Here is a 21,889-nt window from a genome sequence, read left to right on the forward strand (position 1 = left end):
ACCCACAATCAAATAATAACTGACAAAATCTATACAGACGAAAAACAAAAGAAGAAGAAATTACGTGCCAAATTTTCACTTTTCATGGCACTCCCAAACAAGTTTGTGATACGTGAAGACAGGTGGAGCTTGACAGCCGGTTGAGGGTTAGTAGGACCTGCTGTTTAGTTGACTTTTCACACCTAGAGAAGGTGATGAACACTCCATGCACGGGAGGAAGCATGAGAAAGTTCTTCTGGAATGGCCTCTCCGGCTAATTAACATATCTCCGCCTACTTCCGCCATTTTGACTTATGACGTCATCACAACAGGTTGACAGATCAGGGAGAGAATGAGACATCAAAACGTCAAATTTAGTACAATGGACCCTATGTAGGTCCATGGTTAGTACTGAGAAAGAAACTTTTTCCCACAATTCCCTGTTGCCTTGGAGTGATGTCATACTTCTTCTATCTTTATACCACACAATATAAGACAATCAGTATGATAACGATGTTGTGAATCAAAACAGATATTTGTATAGAGCAAGAACAGACATGCGCAGTGTTAAAGCCACTATTTATCATCTGCAGATAAAAAAAGAACAGCCTTAGGGCTTCAAAATAGTTCCAAAATATGAGTTATAGGAACAAAACACAACCAACGTAAAATGTTAATCAGTATAATAATCAGCGTTAGGTATTATTTAATGGACAAATGGGGACAATAGTTTTCTTAAAATTGTTTCATAGAATAAACTGCCCACAGTTACGGTTTATTGAGAAAATTAGTGATATCTCCTTAATGCGGCTTTATTGCCAAATTTTTATATGGTAAGATGTCTTGTCATAAAAACTACATGTATGCATCAAATGTGATAATTCAAACATTTTTGGAGTATTTAAAAGAAAAAAGAAAACTGCTGGCAAGGAAGGTAGAGATGGGTTTGTATTTTATCCCAATCTGATAGTCTTTGACTTGTTTCCGATAGAGAAATGTTGCACTGTTATCTAGTGAATATACAGTTGTATAGCGCTTTATTTTACGGATTTACAGACTGACTTGAATACGACTATCCAGATATCATACCGCCTTGGAAAATGCCGTTGATTTTTTTCCTCATGACGGCAGTGTTTCCCCGTGTGTCACGTTTTGATAATGAAGAATCAAAGTCCATGATGGACTCAAATAAGATAAAATTTAACTTTTATGGCTCAATTTTATCATATTTATGATGATGATGATTCACTATACTTTTATGGCGTCATTTATATCTGTAAAAACATTCAAAGGCATGTATGCAGACACAGTTCTTGATTTGACTCGTGTTCTCTATGTTCCATACTATCACTTTGGTCTTCAACATGTTGTTCATAGTGTATTTCTTACATACTTCTTACAACTGAGTCTATATACATGCACTGTCTGATTTCTTTTTCCGGGGGAGGGGGGGGGGGGGTGGTCAAAATTTGTTTTCCATTATATCTCCACTATAGTAAAGAACGAGATAATAAACATGCAAGTCTAGTAACAGACGACACGATCACATGCTTGTCGTCAATCGCCAAACATGTGAAATGGGTAATAGCAAACGGTGGGTGTATAAATTAACATACATTGTAGGACCCTATATAGCAAAAGTGAAACCATAGTATGTGTTTAGTAAATCTAGTACGGTTTTATACCTGCAAAGACAGATCAGTGGTGCGGCGCTAGCAAGCATTACGATCATTACAATGTTCATGAGAAGGATATAAAAACCAAGGTGACAGCATGCTTGATGAATTTATCTACGAGAACTCTGAAAAAAGGTCTCCTTGACCTATCTTGAGAGTTCACGTGTCCAATTCAAACCTAGATCGTTCATCATTCAACATGACATTAATTCAAGCACATCATTGTTTATAGGATATGAGTAACAGCATCATTATCAGCTAAAAGCAAGATATTATTAAGTAGAGGGGTGAAGATATGGGGTATATGATTCTTCAATTTGTCTCCGATCATACCCCATAATAACTTCACCCCTCAGCTTGATATTATATCGATAATTCTCTTGCTTTCATTTAACATTTTGTCCGCCTTGGACTTACTTAATATAACAATGTCGGAATTTCGGAGCTTGGATATTTTGTTTCAAGTTCATCGTGTCACTGGTCAGTAACCTGGGATATATATTATGTAGGCTTAGTGGTATACATAGTGTCACTGCAGAATGATGCCATGCAGGTTCAATTCCCGCTGCGGTTCTTTTTTCCGACATGTTTGTTAAGAATGCAGACCGGCAGTTGCGATCTTACCAATGTTATTTGTACGGAGGGAGACGAATTTAACTCACACCCCAGCATTATCATCGTCAGTTGGTTTTATTTTCAATCTCCGCTGATGACCTCGCAGTGTTATTTCGTTAGGAGCGACACCAAAGAAAAAGACTTGATTCCTAAAGGTTCCAATTCCATTTACTACCTAATTAATTTGTCCATTGTAGTGATGTGGCTGGTAGTAATGTTGCTACTATGACGGACATGTCGTCCTTGTTATATTGTTGTCTAACGGCAGCCGTCTGGAATATTATGACATTTTATAACCCGTTTCAGTTGTGTTAAAGTAATAATTTTAATCAAGAGACGGCCTTCATCATACCATGTACAAGCATGTATAGCTATAGTTCCATGTACAGCCTTGCATAACAGTGTGCGGGGCATAAGGTGTGACGGTGTTATGGGGATAGTGAGGGTGGTATAAATCATCATTTTTTCCCCGGCAAACATAATCAGACAAAAATAAATTATCCCTCATGCTGTTCCTCAGCATCTCACAAGAATTCCACAGGTGTTGTCAGATGAACCACGCAATTAAACCAAGACTTCCTTGTCTATAATGATAACAAGTGTCTCTTTGATCGATCCACAAAAGATAAGATGCAGAATGTTCCACCTATCCTATACATGGAGAAGTGGTTGCACCTTCCTCTCTCGTTCTCTCTTTTTCTATGCTCATACACACACGGACACCCATCCTATCCTTCATTGTACACGTACCTGCATGTATACTGTACATGTGTGTACCTTCGATAGGATGCACAAGTGTGTATATTTATGTATGTGTGTATGTATGTATGTATATGTATGTTTGTTTGTTTGTAATCTACAGTATGTGTGTATATCATGTATAAATACAAATATATTTTTACAATGTATCTGTCTTCACAGCACGGGATTCGTCGATGTCCATTAATATAATATTTGGCTGACATTTGACATCCTACACTTCAAGATTTGACGTCATCCGTCCCGATTCATCACAGACGATATATCAAGCTAGACATGAAATTGTATGCCAGCAAAGGCTTCTAATCTCAATCACTACCGTCTTCTTTCATCTCAACAAGAAATTTGTTAAAGAAGACATTGAGTTTCTTCCTTACATCAACCATGAACATGATGTAGTTCAATGCACCAACATCTTTTCTGCTCTTGAGCACAAGCAAGCCCATTGTGCCTTATCAACGTCACAGGTCATGTATAAATGTTTCGGATTAACAATGCGCTTAGAAACATCAGTATTAAGAGCTATATAAGTGTTATACATTGTCATTATCATTATCATTATCATTATCATTATCATTATCATTATCATTATCATTATCAGTTATTCATATAGCATTCTTCTTAAAAGTGACCTTACTTTGATAAGGCCACTGACAGACGCAATAAGCTTTGAGATAAAATAAAACAATTTTAAGTGTGAAGAATATTTTCATTTCTTAAGCTTTACCCTAGCCTGCTATGACAATAATGACGCACTGACACCGACACTAAACCAGACCAAAATACACACAAAAGGAAAGCAAAGTAAAACCAAACTTCGAAGAAAACTGGTTGGAAATAAGAAATGAATGCAGGAAGGGGGTTTATATACCAGCTTCAAAACGGGGTTTTCTATGAAGCGGGAAATCCCCTGTATCATCCATTCAGGATATTGCCCTGTGTGGATGTCCTCGCACGTACGTAGTATTGAGTTCTACAAGAAAAGTCGAATGCTCGTTTCCCTTAGATATTGGGCAAGAATAACGTCGTTAAAAGCCATACTTATATACTACATACCCTCAGTCTTTGTTCCTTTCGTCGCCATATTGTAGGTCCTATGAGTTCATCACAATATAAAGACGATGTTTCTTTTCAGGTATACGGTCCAACATTCAAGTAATATGATGAGTTTAAAGACAACCCTTCTCTCACTGAACACGACAGTGCGGGGCGAGTTTTGTCGGCAGTCCTTCCAGAGTTCGAGCGACTGTTCGTTCAAGCCTAGTATCTTTTCAATCCACTCTTCATCAGGTATCTACTAATCATTCCTATCAACTATTACAACATTATATTTGCAATTACTGTTCTATATAGAAAAAAAATCTTGTAAAAATCCAGACCATCCTCATTATCATTTGGGTGTGTGTGATGAAAATCTAGCATACCGGTAAGTTTATTGATTATCATTTCAATGTGACATTTTTTTTTTTTACAAGCAAACCGTATTAGGAATGTGTAAACTAATGGTGGTTTGAGAAACTTTTGAGGGCAAAAAGGAGTAAGAGGAGGAGGAATAAAAAAAAAAAAGACAGAAGATTATCACTTTGTGGAAGTGTGATGCATTGATAAGAATTCAAACATGAATATGTATATAAGACAAAGCATGCAACCCTTTTCTTACGCACAGACAAGCCAAAACTATAAGTTGATTAAATCAATGTGGATATCAATAACAGATCGCCACGAGACCAGTCCTTACAACGTAGTCTTCGTTCAGGCACGGTCAGATTTTACCAGCATAAATTATAATCGCAATACTCCAAGAGCCACTACGCACTATTATATCCAGACATTTTACCTACGACATACAGTTCTGAGGAATAAGAACAGAAATATCTTTCTTTTTTTCCTCTCTTTCAATATTTCATACCTTGTTTTGATTTAAAGGTATACGCACGTACATATACATATCAAAAATAATATTCATTCTTATCGTTGACGATTGGTTAGACGATAAAAAAAAATATAACATCATAAAACAAGGGAACACACACATACAATTGAAATGTTCGTGTGTGCATGTAGGGGTCCTACACACATAAAATAATAGAGGAAATATAAATACATGTATACATATACATGTACGTATAATGTATGAGAGCATTAGAGATTGAACTCTTGACTTGTTAAAGTACCGGATATCTACAGCTTCCTGTCACACGCTACAGGAAATCTGGAAATGTGTCGTCATGCAATCACCAGGGTGATTCTCAACAAAACATCGAGCGACAAGACTATCCCCTCCTAAAATTGAACTCAAGATTTCCCGACTGTGGGGAGAGCTTCTCGTGATGTCAAATTTCATTTCGCATTGTCCGTCTTCATCAATAAAATTAGCTCTTTTCACCTGTCATTGCACTTGGCGCACTACTGCCTGACAAACGATGCAACGTTGATGATGAATTCAGTGAGTGGTATAATCGCGTATTGTTTATTGCCCGGTTAACAGTCCCACTTATTCGACTCTCGATTGACAGCCATAATACAGACGACCAGTATTAATCCTGTAGGTATTTCAGTGACCGCAACAGGCTGAGTTTTATTAGGGACATATGATATTGTTTGAGAGAGAGAATGAGATTTTCTCGCTCACTTTCTGGTCAGATAGCCTCCTATATCATAATTCATATCGCTTAGCCTTCAATAACAAAACTCGATGTCAGGTATAATTGAACGATATTAGAGTCATGACAGCTGTAACAATTAACATATTTTATAAAGTCCGTTCATACTTCACCCATGGTATAGCTTCTATAATATCAGCACGAAGTTATGGTATTAGCATTCATCTTCCCATGGGCCTTGTCATTTCTTCTATACCTGTATTGCCAAGTACTAATCGAATATACACCATGGATCAAGAAAGTGTGCTCTCAAGGCTTAGAAACCAAACCAACGTCTTCATGCAAACATCTCGAAGTCAAAAGCGTTTAATATTTCCTACATCGAGGAACGATACCTCTTTTTTGCTTGGGACGCATTTTCTTTTTCACTATCTTTTAAAGGCTTAAACCTTGTCCAAATAGTTTATGATGTTCTGTCTAAGATCACTATGAAATATAAAGGAAGTCTTCAAATATTAGCTAATATTCTTATGAGAACTTCCTTATTGCTATACTCGAATTTCATTGCCATGTATTTGGCATTAAAGTTATATTGAATACGGTCCATGCACAAACGCAGGCATATAGGAGTATGCAACATTCCAAACCACTAAGACTCGTCTTCCTAATGGCTTGGTAGCTGTGAGATTGTCGCACGGGGACCTAATTAGTCAGATTCGACATACAAACAGTATGAAGGACAGACGCACATACAGTATCTCTTCGATCGTGCCTTACAGCTAGTTTCCATAGCAACCATATTTCTCACCTAAAGCGTCTCCGCTTGTACACAGAGTGAAACACGAACTGTTTACACGCGTTACTTAGTATTCGGCTGTCGGGGTACATTCAAGATTTATTCAATATTGGAACACACAATCTGAGGCACACATATACACATAAACTATATATCATAATCATTGTCCACAAGTAATTATCAAATATAATTGAAATAAAGAAGAAATTAATCAAGTCAAAGAGCATTGTGGTAGCGAATTTCTATCGCCGTTTAGGTCCGTATTATCATCATCTCAAAATACCGCCCATTGTCCACTATACCCGTGCAGTCAGACTATTACGTTCGACCAGGGAGTCTCACCTCCCTGGTTCGACGCAACACACACAAAATTCTCTCTTTGTGCCTATACGCCCATATACGTTTAAATATATATACAGTAGACAACGAAAAATCAATATTGTGAGAGCACAATAGCTTTGAATTATTGAACACGCCGGGTTAACTCCCAACTGTAAGAATTGTCCCATTATCGATCCCTCTACAGAAGACAAATAGTCAATGCTTGTCGAATAAAGCATAAGGAGTATACAAAATGTTCGAGTGTTCTATGAGGAGATGTTGCCTTATGATTATTGCGGCGAAATGTCCGTAAATTATGCACTCCTTTATCTTCGTTTAATACATCAGATCATTAACATTCGATGCATGAAGTGATGTACCATGCAGTCAGCGAAATAAACGATTTTATGTGTAAATAATTAAAACATACAGTATACACATCTAAACGGTTTTGATGAAAATTCAATATGCAATATGATTGTGTCTAAATGTATACAATATATATGTTTTTATCCTGTTTTCTTTCATTAATCATCGGTAACATGATTAGAATTCTTGACATTATAGGCCTATTTGAAATAGAATATCAATATCAATCCAAAGATGTCTTGATAAATATTTGTGGAATTGTAAATTACTGCATCATTATATTCACATACTGAAGGCGTTTTCACATCAGCCCGATGTTTCGAAATAGCGCGCTATTTTGCTGACTATTTTCTGCGAAAAATATCTCGAGCTTGGATTTTTATCGGGCTGATGTGAAAACGCCTAATGGGTATATATCAGGCGGAGGTATTTCACTGTCATCAATGATGTACTACAGGAAGTTTTAAAATATGGAATATGCAGCTAAGATATTTGACACACGCAGGTTGTTTACTTCTGCAGCTGTGGTAATGGCAAGACCTATAGCTTCCATGCGTTGCTTCGTTCGTGTATACAGCTCCCTACCCACTACTGTGCACACTGAGGGAAGTGTAGCAAACGACACGAAAGGGAGGATATCATTAATTTAGATAGAATGGTTGCGTAATCACTGGAATGGATGTACATAAGATGATAAACCGCAGCGGATAAACGTCAATTCCGTCAAATCAACTTTTACGATAACTGTTTGGACGTGTTGTCCTCTCACCTCCATGGTGTATGGTATGGGAATGGAAAGAAGCGTAAGGCCTATCAAGGTTCCTTCATACAAAAAGAATGATACCTCAACACCCACCTCCCTGCCTCAACTCAATCAGAGTTCTTCATATTGCAATCCTAAAAACATAAGGAACTGTAATCCAATGTTAAATTCGTAAAATAGGATCAGGCTGGTACAATATACATCGTAAACGTCATTTGTATCGATTATGTCAACTAACACGCACACAAACATCTAATGCATGCATCACCTCAAGAAAAGAAAAGATATCAAACTACGTTCTGTTTAATGCACAGACTCGCAGGATAGACATTTCAGTATAGACATACTGAACCTGAGACGATAGACCTTGCTCGAGACAGAAAAATACAGGTATGCATTTCGTTCTCTTAGTAGGAAGACTGAGGGTATCAACCAACTAGATCAAAGCGTTTTCTATCAGACTGCCACAGCTAACACAGGACAATGCTCTTTCTCTTATTCCCTTTTCTTTGTTAACATTGTATGTTTCCTTGTTCACATGTTCCCTCATCTATGACCAGATGATCAATGGATCATGTTTAGTCTGTCAAGCTTCATTTTCTTGTTGCAATATCTTAAACCATCAAGTTTGCTCTGAAATGTTCCGATATCGGTATCCTTCCAAGTGACATCTCTCATGAAAACTGTACATCCATTCAAGACGAATTGTTTCATCCGCATCGTTATACAAAACGCCTTCTATTTGTGCATTGAGACGTCGGTCACTATAGGTATTACGACGTGATTTCTTCAGCAATTATATCATACAGAGTGTGAGAGAATCGAATCATATTACAAACATTGAACACTGTACACAAACTTTCCTCTCTTTGAGCGAAGCCTAGAAAAAGATTATTAAAGAAGTCTTCTCACTGGTGTTGACCATACATCATGTCTAAATACAGAAGAACCACACATCGCAGTACGGAGTCAAAATAAAGATTGCTGACGATGAATTAATTTCTTTTTTTTTAACATGGGCACGATTGTTGATTTAAAGTCAAAATAAAACATAATAATGTAAGCAAATATTGACAAAAAACAAGCGAGAAAGAAAAAGCTTCACAAAGGGAGTATAGCATAAAAATTTAATGCTTAAGCCTCTATAAGATATGGATATATTACAGAATCCTGATGTCCTCAATAAAGAAGAGTGAACAAAAACTAACTGTGGAAATAAACGAATGATATATAATGCAGAGAGGCATAGAAAATTCAAACTACCACAGAACGGACATGTCCGGAGATGATTTATACGTTGTGACTCGCAAAACAGAGAATATAATTCTTCCTTTTAGAATAGCACGGATCAGCGATTGAAGCCATGTGTATATATATATACCTTTTGCAACTACTGACAGGCTACCACAATATCGCCCATGTATAGAGGGAATGAAAACAATCATCACTATATGGGTTGCTCAAAAGACCGACGACGGTAACGAATACAAAACCACATTTTGTTATGGAAATTATCATGGAAGTTGATGTATAAGCAAGGAAATACTATAGGCGAGCTCGCCTAGATACCTCCATGCTGTACCTGTATATAAGTGATGAGTATGATATGCTAACACGCCCACTGTCAGACAGGACATACATACAGAAGAGCTTTTATACCACGACTTGTCAAGACAACATCAATCAAAAAAAAAATGCGATTTGCATCTATTTCTCAAAGTCGCTTCGAACGCCGAGCAATCTTCCGTCAAACCGTATATTTTACTAAAAACTGTAATTTCGTAATTACAGTAATGATCTTACAGCTCTAAAAGTCATATTAATAATGTAATTGGTTGAAAGATATATGAAGGAAAACTGAAACCTATTCACCTATGGAGACTGTATTATCATGTGTATTATCATGACCAAACGAGTAAGGTCATGAGACGGGTATCAGGATGGAGTATGCAACCTGCAAACTTTAAAGGACAAGTCCACCTTCATATACATAAGGATTGAGAGAATGCAGCAATATTAGTAGAACACATCAGTGAAAGTTTGAGCAAAATTGGACAATCCGTTCAAAACTTACGAATATTTTAAGTATCTGCGCAGTCACTGGTGGAAGAGAAGACTACTACAGTGTATGATGTCACATGCGTACAACTATATAAGGAAAATAAAAAGAGAATTTCACTAAACTTTACTTTTTGAATAAAGTGCACATTTCTTCGACTTGCTACTGACGTATGTTAAGGGCAATATTATTCCCCCTGCCTTCTGAAAGAGAGAAGTCGAGTGCTCTTTTGTAGTGCGAGAAAAATGGCAATATGTTGAATTTTCTTTATTCTTTCTTTATATCGTTGTACTCATGTGACATCACAAGCTATAGTAGTCTTCTCATCCAGCCGTGACTGAGCAGAAACTTCAAAAATTCATAACTTTTGAACGAATTGTCCGATTTTGCTCAAACTCTCACTGACGTGTTCTACTAATATTGCTGCATTCACTCAACCCACATGTCTATGAAGGGGAACTTGTCCTTTAAGGTTATCGATTACGACGACCCATACTTAGCAAATGTATATAATTACTCAGTATAAAAAACAGCGCCATGAGAATCCGCAAACGGATTCTCATGGTTTCTCCCTTCAAAAGTGTGACATGATATTCTGCGATCACAAAATGCTATGGGTTCATGTCCATACAGCAATACAATTACGAGAAAGTTTATTGCTGTGTTTCGGCTGGATTTCAAGGTTAGCGCAACACTTTTATTGTTTGGCTGGTGAGCTTTGACCCTGGCCCTATGCATCTTACCAATGAGAGGCTACACAAAGAAAACAGCACGACACTTGTAGGTTTGAGAAACACAATGCAGTCCTCAATTAGCTCAGATCGCACGCATTATTTGCCCAAACACCGCCCGCCCAATACTTGATGCAATATGAGATCTGAATTCAAACTACCTTCAGTTTTTTCACCATTGTGTAATCACGCCGAGCGTAAAATAAGACGGGGTCGGACAATATAATAATAGTTGATAAAACCCCACCATGCAGTGCCATGACAACATGCATAGGCCTATGCTAGTGTATGGGAACAGTACGCCGTTGGTCCCTTGGTGCGGTGGTGGTGCTGGTGGTGGAGGGGGGGGGGGGGAATAATCCGTCTTCCGTAGATGTTAACACAAACGATAACTAGAAAGACGAAAGAGAGGAGCCTGCTGTATCATGAAGGTACAGCCTCCATGGTGGCATTCTGAGTTGCATGGTGTACAGTGATGGGATCAGAAAAAATCATCACAATGATTCATGTTTGTGGTAACACTATATCGATTGGCTGGCATTATACACTCTGTCCATACGGCTATATCTGCCCTTGAAGCACGCACGACGTAGATCGTAAATGAGAATGCGAAAAAGGAAGTGTATGTTATGGTAATCTTTGCTTGAAATGTTGTTGCCTATTTACACAATGACATCAAAACGTGCTATGTAAAGGGAATTATTAATGATAAAGATACCTTTAGCTTGCAGGACTTCGCTCATGGGCTCACTTCAGTTTATTGCCAATAACTGTCCTATCACGTCACACTTTTTTCATGATTTTATTTTCGATTGAAAGATCCCAAATAACTCAAAATCGTAGTCTACACATCGAGATAATTATCATTCATATACATGAGCATTTATACTGGCCTCATTGAACCGTCTCTTTCAACCGAGGGTTAACCAATGGTTGAAACAGGCAACAAATATCTGTGGCCAGAGTTAACAGCAAAGGTGTCCCATGCAAGTATTATCCCTCTCTCAATTGATGGAGAGAAAAAAATACCGGTTTTGATTATGGTCAGCGAGAAAACTTCGATATCATGATTGTATTGTAGACAGTGGATCAGATAGCTCATTTGAAAAAAAAAAAAACAACCAAAAGCTGCGTTTGAACCATGGCCGTAAATGTATATATTATAGTCAAATTGTGCTCACAAGTGTATAGAGCACACTCTATTATGTTTGAGTTTTTCATTACTGTGATTATCATAATGAAAGTGATTTGGTTCTACCAGATTACTCATCGTAAAAAAAAAGCATCGGTCGACATTTCGTCAGAGTGCAGTTAGTGAGAGTGTATAAGGCACAGGTGTATTACAAAAATAATGTTAGTTATAGGGTGGAAAATGTAGGGTCAATAATGACTGTTTGACTAACGATGACTGATGTCCACTTTTAGAGTATTTTGTCAATACTCTATAGATTGGGATCGTCATGATAGTAGGTGATGGTCATACATCAGTGATACCGATATTTTGCACTGCTCTTTAAAGACTGAAAACCAAGATTAGCGTTCCTCTCAACAGTTTCTTTCTTCAGAACCCTCTCTGCCAGACACGGCAAGATATATCCATGAGAGACATGCCTTGCTCAACAACCACAAGTAAATCATGGTTTAGCTTATCAATGCAACTATCCTTTTATGCAAATTCATGAAAATTTAAAATAAGACAATAATGAGAGCGCCTCGTGTCGAATACTCAGCACTCAAACTGTTACAACCAAAATGTCTAGCGACCGTGAGCACGAACTCCTCTGCTCTGAAGGACCCGTCGAACAAGGTATACTGAATGAAAATCTTTGCTAGAATTTATGACGATGTGCCACAGATACATCTTTGAGAGTGCCTCAAACTACAATGTACGTAGCTTTACTTCCATGCTTCGGCACGTTATTTCGCCCCTTCTATTTGCCATTGCATTTCTGTAAGCAAGCGAAAGTCCAGTCCATTAACAATTAGGTGTTGGAATTAATGGACATTGAAGAAAGTAACAACCGTGATGGGATTCGGACAATACATCGCAGGTAGAATACGTCTTTGAACAGACATATCATGAAAGGTTTTAAAAAAACCTGAGTCTGGACACTAGCCTAACTCACTTAATGCATTAGGCATCATTAATCTGACGAAGGGGCGCCGTGCATGAATTGGGAATGCATATATCATCCATAGAGTGTATACCGCGCTCAAACAGGGAGGAAGCAAGTTCAACAGTTGACACATTGCCGCGCATCTTGTTACCATGGCGACACATTCCAGAGCAAATAAGTGGTACCTTCCTCTGCACACAACTTACAATACTTTCAGGGTTCCACTTGATTTAATGAGATAATGTGGATCTTCCTTTAGCTTTAACGTAGTTTGAATCGTTTAAACATAATTATATCTGATTTTTCCTCTCTCACATCGTAAATCGTCTTATCATTATAACAATGGGATGGCTGAATTAGCCATATATATATATATATATATATATATATATATATATATATGTATATTTCATATATATGTATATTATTATATATATGACTACAAGTGTGTATATATATGCAGTATACAATAATGAACAATAATATAAACAATAATAGCTTTATGTGATACATTTCTAAATGTAATTAGAACGTAAGAGCTACAATTTGTGATATATTTTTTAAAATCACAAACCCGAAGGAAAAGAAAGGTGTGATCACACGCGACACAATGTATACATTATGTATTTTATATCATACAGAATACATAATGTACATTATCGTACAATTTGATCTCAGAATTAACCACATGTGCACAGCACAGCTTTCATGTAATTGGCACTGAATCACTGAAGCTATAATGGATCATAATCGAGCGCTATTATTATCATATCAATCGTCCTTTCCTGCACAGAAAAACTCGTGTGAAATTGGTATTACATCTGCGTCAAACGATGAATTTTAATTTGTGAGAATCATATTCTATTGAGCTACTTTTATTCAGACTAATGTATACGCCTGCAGTTTCTGTCTATAACAACATATGTCTATCAGTGTTTAGAGAAATAATTTACTGTTTATGAATCTACCATCCCCGCGACACCTGATGTATTTGAGTCCATTGATTGTTTGACGATGTATGTTGACATTTCCTCGTTTTCAGCAGCCTGACGCCATCTTTCTCTCCCAGTCTTTTGCCCCTTGTTCCCTCCATTGTGTGCTAATCGATTGAAGGTATGCTCGCAAATAGATGAATGGTAAAAATTGCTTTATGAGTATACAAGTACCTATACGTATTACTTGCCTCCGCGTGACTAGCAGCGTATACTTCCGAGGTACTTTATTGTAAATTCACTCTTATTGGGCTCTTGCGTGTTCTATTTTAATATCACGTGCCATTATACAAGCTTCTTTAAAACGTTTTACCAAAATCCTTGTTGGTCTAAACTTCCGTCTGCCAATGTTGTTTGCTGGCTCAGTTAATTACCATTTCTATCCGCACTGTTTATTAGATCAATGGTAAGCACATTCACTCTCTGCATCATATTGTGTCATAAAATTCATTCCTTCTTTTCTTTTATTATTCACCGGTATCTTCACATCTTGCTCTTTTCTCAACATATTTCTATCTGAGGGAAATGATCCGTAATAATACTATGAACACTTAACTCTTCATCTGTAGGCCTACATACACTGTACACTTGATGTAAGGGCGGAATCATCCCGCTTTCCCTATAACAATCGTACAGGTGACACACTTGAAGACGTAAATATAGGTATAGGAAATTCATGGACTGAATTATATGATTTTCTTTTTTCGGGTTGCGTCCGTTTTTACACTCCCTCCAAAAAGCAAAGCGAGAGAGCAGCAACTTTTTTTTTTAAGTTAATGACTTAAAGAATTGTGACAATAACAACAAACAAAAACAACAACAAATGGATGTTGACAAGAGATTTAAGAAAAGGACAAATTGTCAAAACAACACGGGCAGAAACAACAAAATCGATATCAGATGTAAAGCGTCTGAAGGCAAGGCTATAAAATTTAGGACGGAAATTTGTGCGGAAAGACTTTCCGCAGGCCGCACGTAACACACTGGCTGTGTGGCTGAATGACAGGTCAAGTGATTTAACCTATTTCACAGTCCGGTGTCAGGCCTGAAGAATGGACTCAATTGCGACCAGGGAAAATCCTGTAATCACTCTAAGTCTAACGGACGACAGACGGATGAAAATATAACTCTAATAATTCGATTCGTTTTGTGTCATTTTAATTTTCAAGCTGCAGGATGACAAAGGGTCCACCCGTCGAGCGGTCATCACTTTGAAATGATCGGCAGTCTGGACGCAGTCGTAGCTTTAGAAAAATGTCATATTCTATAGTCTAGTGTTCTTCACCCGTGAATTGCATTTGGTTTTGCAATGCGTATAAACAAAACGAGTTATGTGTGCGTATCTTATATGTGTTTATGCTATGTTTCCATAGGGGAGGGTGATGGATGAAGGCATAATATTATACAGATCATATCGTATAACATCAGTTTTGCTTTTCTTTCTCTTTGACAGTTCAAATGCTGTGACTTCTACACAATACAAACGGACGGATTTTTGAATAAACCAAGGAAACACAAACCAACTAATCACAGCCCCTCCCTTCTCTCCCCCCCCCCCCCCCTCCTCTCGCCTCCCCTATACCTCCCCATGTTCTACAGCAAGTTGGAATCTTATCGATAGATTGGTAGGGTCAAGGGTGATATCCCAGTTTGAAGTTGGGCTTATCAGTCAAAGCTATACACCATTGATCAGGTCCAGTGTCATCTGCCTACCGATAACGAACTTTGAATTCACGACAACTTGCCAAGGTTGGCCTTGTGACGTCACTTGGCAGGGTAAAGTAAAATGTTGTGTCACAGGTGATGATCCAAATATTACTATTAAATCTTCACTTTATGTCGGAGTCACTAAACCACAGCCAAAGAAGGTCAATTACACTTGCACCCTGAACAATCTACACCAGTAATTCCAATATATCTTATCATATCTTAAGTAAAGATATTACAACCATAAACGATCAGGGACAATTTATATTCATTTATGTTGGAACCTGCATGTATAAACGATGTCATGTTATCAAATCGCACAGGTCAAAAAAGACGCCATAGTATTTCTTACCGCCTTTGAATTGTTTTGGTTCTATGTCTAACCGAACGGTATCCAACGCAATGACAGATACATATAGGCCTATAGTTTTTGTCAGTTTTTACTCCAAACTTCAACCTGAGTAAGTCATCATACATTAAACAAAACGTGCAATATTTGGCATGAAATGGAAAGAGTTCATTCATGATAGATACCTACTGTTTAATTTTATTGCACACGTAAATATTTTATACGCTGACTGACTTGGCATGCATCACAGTCTCTTTTCACCTTGTGCCATGTTTATTGCCTTGGCACTCCTACCCGCAAAATATCAAGATATTGATAGAGCCGTATAATGGTGGATATCCTCATTGTTGATTTGATCTCTCTTCGCTGATAAGGATTGGTGGTATGATCTTTCTTGGGTAGTCCGTTTTATGAATGGCTTTTACAACCAACAGCCATAAAGATTTCTGAGTGAATTTGTGAGTAATACACACCATGTCTATATTGCAGTCGACTGACAGAGTTCAATGTATCTATTCTGTGAACGAGTCTGATTCTCACACGTCAATGTTCATGATATGAGATGAAGTCAGAATAAATGTGGTGTTACGGGTTTCCCTTTTCAAAAAAGAAACATTTTGTACAGCCCACTATCATCTGTCCACGACATACAGTATTATATATATATCTCTCTCTCATGAATAAACTAGAGATGAATCATGTATTTTTAGAAATGTTCTACAGACTTTCATTATGAGCCATTTTCGGCAATCAATATCGCTCTTAGAGATACACTTTCTTAATTGAGAAGTATGATTATTTACTACTTGCTTGGTGATTTGGTTTCATGATCGTATCATTAATTATCGCTCATCGAACGCGTGGGTATACAGGATACACTGCGGGAGATACGGAGACATCAGTCTGCTTGCAGTTTTCGTGGCTTCATTGTAAGGGATTGACGCATTCATGTTTGCAGTTTCACGATCGAATTGTTTCTTGACATTATGGTCATCCAAACCATGGACTCACGGTATATAAGGTGAGTCTACACACATGAAGTTGTATTCAATGCTTTTAATTAAATAGCTGTTATCATGGTTTATGTTACGTATATAGATATGGTGTGGGAGGGAGAGGGGACGGGTGTTAAAGTTAGATGTATGTTAATGAAAGTGTTGGAGTAGTAAAAGATGTCAAAGTTTATGCTGACGGTTTCCAGTTACTACTGAATACAAACAAAGTAGTGTATAGTATTGTAGTATTAACGATGATGAAGCCGACACGGTAGATCCCCGCGATCCCGTCTACGCATTCATAGCAACTGAACCGATAACATCATCAATGAGTCATCCATTGATTCTCGTAACCACGTTAAGAAAAGGGATTCCCGTTAGGACGTTAGAGAAAGGATGCTCATCATTTCAACACCTGTCTACCGTTTGGTTCACGTATAACGTTATGACCTGCATAACTTCTCACTGCAAAGCGATGACACCGCACAGTAATTGTAATCATGCGACTCACGTTAGCGTGCATGCTATTAATATTCTCTCGCAGTCTCGTAGCACGCATATATAACCCAGCGACAATATCGATCTCTACGTCGTCGGTTTGGCGACACGCTTTGCAGCCGCTTGACTCATATAGAGACCCCACTGCAAGGCACACCATTACCTTTAAAACAACCCTTCGTTTGAAGCTGAACAGGAACAAAACGCGATGTAAATGCTAATGTAACCTTCCGTTCATAAACTTTCACTCACACACGGAAATAACGATCAGACTGCCTTCATTATATTGAGGGCAGAGATGTTTTAACACGATGCTGCTCACTCAATTGTACCAAGCCTGTGGTACGGTAGTCATGATGAGATCAATGAGTGATCATAGCACTCGCCGACGTACTGAAACGTGCTTTTATGCGACCAGCTCACCCATGTTTAGCCGGCCATCCAGACGTTATTTCATCTTACCTTTTCTTATCCTTGATCGCAACGCTGTAGGTACTGTGATCCGCGCGGCCGTTTTTTGTCGTTCCGTTGGCATTTGCCGTCATCGGCTGGTAGGTATTTTTCACCGTACTGGTTGTCATCTTGCCGTTATTTCCTCCTCACGTCTGTAATTCCACATTTGCACGGTAGCGATGTAGGAGTGGTGGTAGATTCCCGGCAAATATTCCTTCAGCTTGCGCTCTCGTGTTACTGCCTTACGTCTCGTACTTGTATGTTCTCCAGTGGGTGGACGTAGCTCGACCTCGCCTTGTTTCGCCGGGCCGTGCAGCTTGATGAATGAATGAACGATCTCCGTTGCTTGATAACCAAAGAAAAAATAAAACAGGAGGCACAACGTGCACAGTGTCGTGTGCGAACCTTACGAACGCACCTCGCATGACTCAATACACTCAAGGTAGCAGACTATTCACTGCACATACACATCTGTACACACACAATGTGTACGTACACAATATGCACACACAGCACACACACCGAGCTGTCGCATACTGACTACTGACTATGTATGCGACCCATGGATCACCACGCCTACACACGTTAGTCAGGGGCAAGATTCGTGGAATAGCGTGGACAGTGTCGGCTCGGAGGGTCACAGATTTCATTAATAAATTCATGAAATTCTTCTCACATATACTTCTCACTCATTCCATGTTTCAAAAATTCGATCATTCCAATTTGGGAAAAGCAAGTTCAAAAACAGACATCGGAATACAGGCTTAGCTTCTTGACGAGATTTCACCGTTTTTGTTAATTCATGTTCTTCTGGATTGTAATTTTCATTTTCACTTTGACATTCCCTATCGTGAGTAAGAGTTACAAAAAGGCGAATTTTTCTTTCACTCTTTCTTCAATGCGTGGTCTATTTGTTGTGTCATTTGTCTATTTGGCAACGTAATTTCAATAGAGAGAGCAAAAGCGGAAATCATTTCAATCAATGAAACATTGAGTGATCAGTAAATTAATTACCAAACTATGGATAATTCTCATCTCGGGATCTTATAAATCTCCGTTAATGCGACAAAGGCTTTTATACTACATAGGACTCATTAGGTTTGAATATCTTCAGGGTTGGTTCTTTAAACATTCTAATTATGTTTTTCGTTATTAATGTGTATATTATCATTTTGATCACAAATTACAGCTAACGAATCAGGAAGGTTGTTTCCCACACCATCAAGACTATAATACGACAACCATCATTCCTTTCACATTGTTAATTTGTTGAAGAGATACCGCCCAATAGCGACGGACCCGTTCAACTCGTCACCATGTTAATGTTCGCTTCGATATACAAAGAAAGAAAATAAAAATTAAACATCAGAGATTATGAGACTTTTATCAATTTCGGACATAACGCAAGACAAACGTGCATTTTTTTCTGTTACATTGTTTTATCGAAACAGTGAATTCTATTTTTTTTTTTTTTGGGGGGGGGGGGAGGTCGTCACCTCAACCTCGTCTCTCAATGACCTACACAAACACCATGGCCCCATATCATATAAATAATGTCAGGATAGCAAGCCTTGCGAGAATGGCAACTTTCCGTAGCGAGTAGCCAATCAGGAAGCTGGATTCTTGTCATTATCATGACACTTGTCATTCCAGCGAGAGTTGCTACCTCATAGCAACTTTTCATGAAATGGGGTCCAGGAGGGTTACAGGGTCAATTAGTGCGATTCAAACTGACGCGAAATAGCGGGACACAAACCTAAAGATTTGCATCACAATCCAATTAAGATTTTTGCCAGTGGGGACACACGTATATGAATTTCACTAAATAGGGAGATCGGTATTGTGTTCCAAATCCACCCCCCCCCCAAAAAAAAAGAGAGAAATCTTGCGATTATTCAGAATTATCTCAATAATTTAAGAAAGAGCGCTATAATTTGTACCGCTGCAAGTGCGCGCTGAAGGTGGAGCAAAATGTTCTCGAGATTTTTAACCCTTTTTATCCCGATCCTTCAAAACACATATCACTCGGGCACGAATACAAGGACAAGGGCCACCATTTTAGTAAATTTCGGGCATGCGCGGTTGAGACGACAAACTGATCGAGATCGGCTACCAGTTATTTCTGTCCATCCAAAATAAAAGGGAGCAAAAAATCCCGGTATTTGGATCGCGATCGACATCCAGCTATCTTGTCTATGTGAATGACAAACTGGTAAATCCCCTTAGTGAGTTCCAGGCTAAATGACGATGTTGTATCAAACAGGCATAAGGTTTCTTTGAGTTGCTACACAAATTGCAAGACTGCAAGGTTCTTAAGATTGTACAAAGTTGCAGTAACAGAGTAAAAACAAAACAAAACAAAACAAAACAAATCAAAAAAGTTAGGTCACATTATAACTAATGATGCTTTTTCCTTCACCTTTTCTGGGTTGGAAACGCTGTTAACCTCTAGGAAGCGATGAATTCTCACTTGTTAAATGGTCCCCATCAAAGGCAAAATCAAGTAAAGTAGGATTGAATTTAAAAGCTGCCGTATGTCACCAATAGGTCTATACCTTGCGTATAAGATCATTGAGCAAGGAGGGAGAGAGTAACCAGACCTCGAGCTTGCCTTCCTGGATGCACATTTAACTAATATGCAAATAAGATCCCAAAGCTGTGGAAGCAAGCGTGCAGCTGATTGTGTTGAGTATAGAAAAAAAGAACAAGAACACTGTGGGCAATAAATACATTATTGTTGTCAAGTGAGAGGAGACCTCCCTGCATTCGGAAGTCATATACAAGATTTTGAAAACAGTGCGCTCTCTGGTTTCATAATATTTCCGATTTGGATGACACTTCTACCGTTCTTATTGCAACTGATCGAAATCTTGCCCTTCATCCATTTAGATATGCACAACGAGTTAAAGCAGTTTTAAGAGTGATAACCATACGAAAAAAAAGGTCATGGCCGTATATACACACTCGGGTGGGATTCGAACCCGTGACCCCCTGATTGCCATACAAGGGTTGTCATAATTATACACTATCGTCATCATACCCAGCTTCGCCCGATAGCCAGTGATGGCTCGTATCCCTTACATGTCAGCTGGCTTTGCATATTTTTCAAATTGATTATTCTTGCGTTGAGTAGTTTTTATTGCAATTAATTGATAAATTATCCTTTGTTGTTTAGAGTATATTATATAGCCATACGTCGATGAAGGGCAATTTGTCATTCAGTTGCAATAAAACAGCTTGACGCAAGAATTGTTAAAGCCACTATATTTACCATTTGCAGATAAAACAGCTTTAGTGCTTCAAAATATAAGTTCAAATAATGTGAGTCAGGGATAGAAACAACCACTGTATAAATAGTAGTCATTGTAATCAATGTAAGTACTGTTGAATATACAAAATGTAAACAATAGTTTTATTGAAATCGTTTCAAGAATAAACCGTCCACGTTATGGTTTATTGCAAAAATTGGTGATATCTCCTTGTATCATTTTGTGACCTTATGGCGAAATTTTAATATGGTAGGATGTTTGTGATGCAACTGAACTATCCACTATAAGTGCATCAAACTGTGATCAGTCGATTTTTTTTTTGGAATAACTGCTCCCAATGGTAAACAGTGGCTTTAATTCTAGTGAATTCTATATACCGTTTGGTTTGTCTGATATTAAAGACAACTTCAATATGGTATGGCATTTTAGGAGCACTTAGAATGGTGTTATGAGGACAATAGATAAAACGCTCACACATCCTACTGTATAAGATCATCATCGCTGTACGAACATAGACATTGTCGATTGATTGATAGCAAATCTTCCAAAGGGATGCTGAGGGAGGCAAACGTCCAGAGTTTTCTCGTCACTCTAAACAAATCAGTTTAAGATCTAAACATCATGACCCATCTCCAGTTTCTGTCGCAAAATCCAACATTTACATTGCATACTGACTTCGCAAGGTACACTTTTGTATATACAGTGTAGTTCTGTCAAACACACACTGTAACTCTATACCCACTTCGAGTCACATTTTATTATAATGATACCTGCATATTCTATTACGAAAACAAAGTACAAGCTTGCTAAAACATACTTAGCCATGCACAAGGTGAGA

At 38.1% G+C, this 21,889-nt stretch overlaps 1 protein-coding gene across 1 annotated transcript in view; it reads right to left on the bottom strand.

Moving 5' to 3' along the window:
- Positions 1–17,921, bottom strand: part of LOC139708856 (ATP-dependent translocase ABCB1-like) — a 79,621-nt gene extending 61,700 nt beyond the window's left edge. Inside the window, exon 1 of the mRNA XM_071620815.1 lies at positions 17,792–17,921. Within this exon, the coding sequence (XP_071476916.1) occupies positions 17,792–17,910 (119 nt within the window). The 5' untranslated portion in view covers positions 17,911–17,921. The remainder of the gene's footprint in view (positions 1–17,791) is intronic.
- Positions 17,922–21,889: the final 3,968 nt, after the last annotated feature.

The sequence above is a fragment of the Diadema antillarum genome, unplaced genomic scaffold (genome assembly GCF_040938485.1).
Source record: "Diadema antillarum isolate AM-2024a unplaced genomic scaffold, OU_Dant_1.0 seq00001377_RagTag, whole genome shotgun sequence".
NCBI lineage: Eukaryota > Metazoa > Echinodermata > Echinoidea > Diadematoida > Diadematidae > Diadema > Diadema antillarum.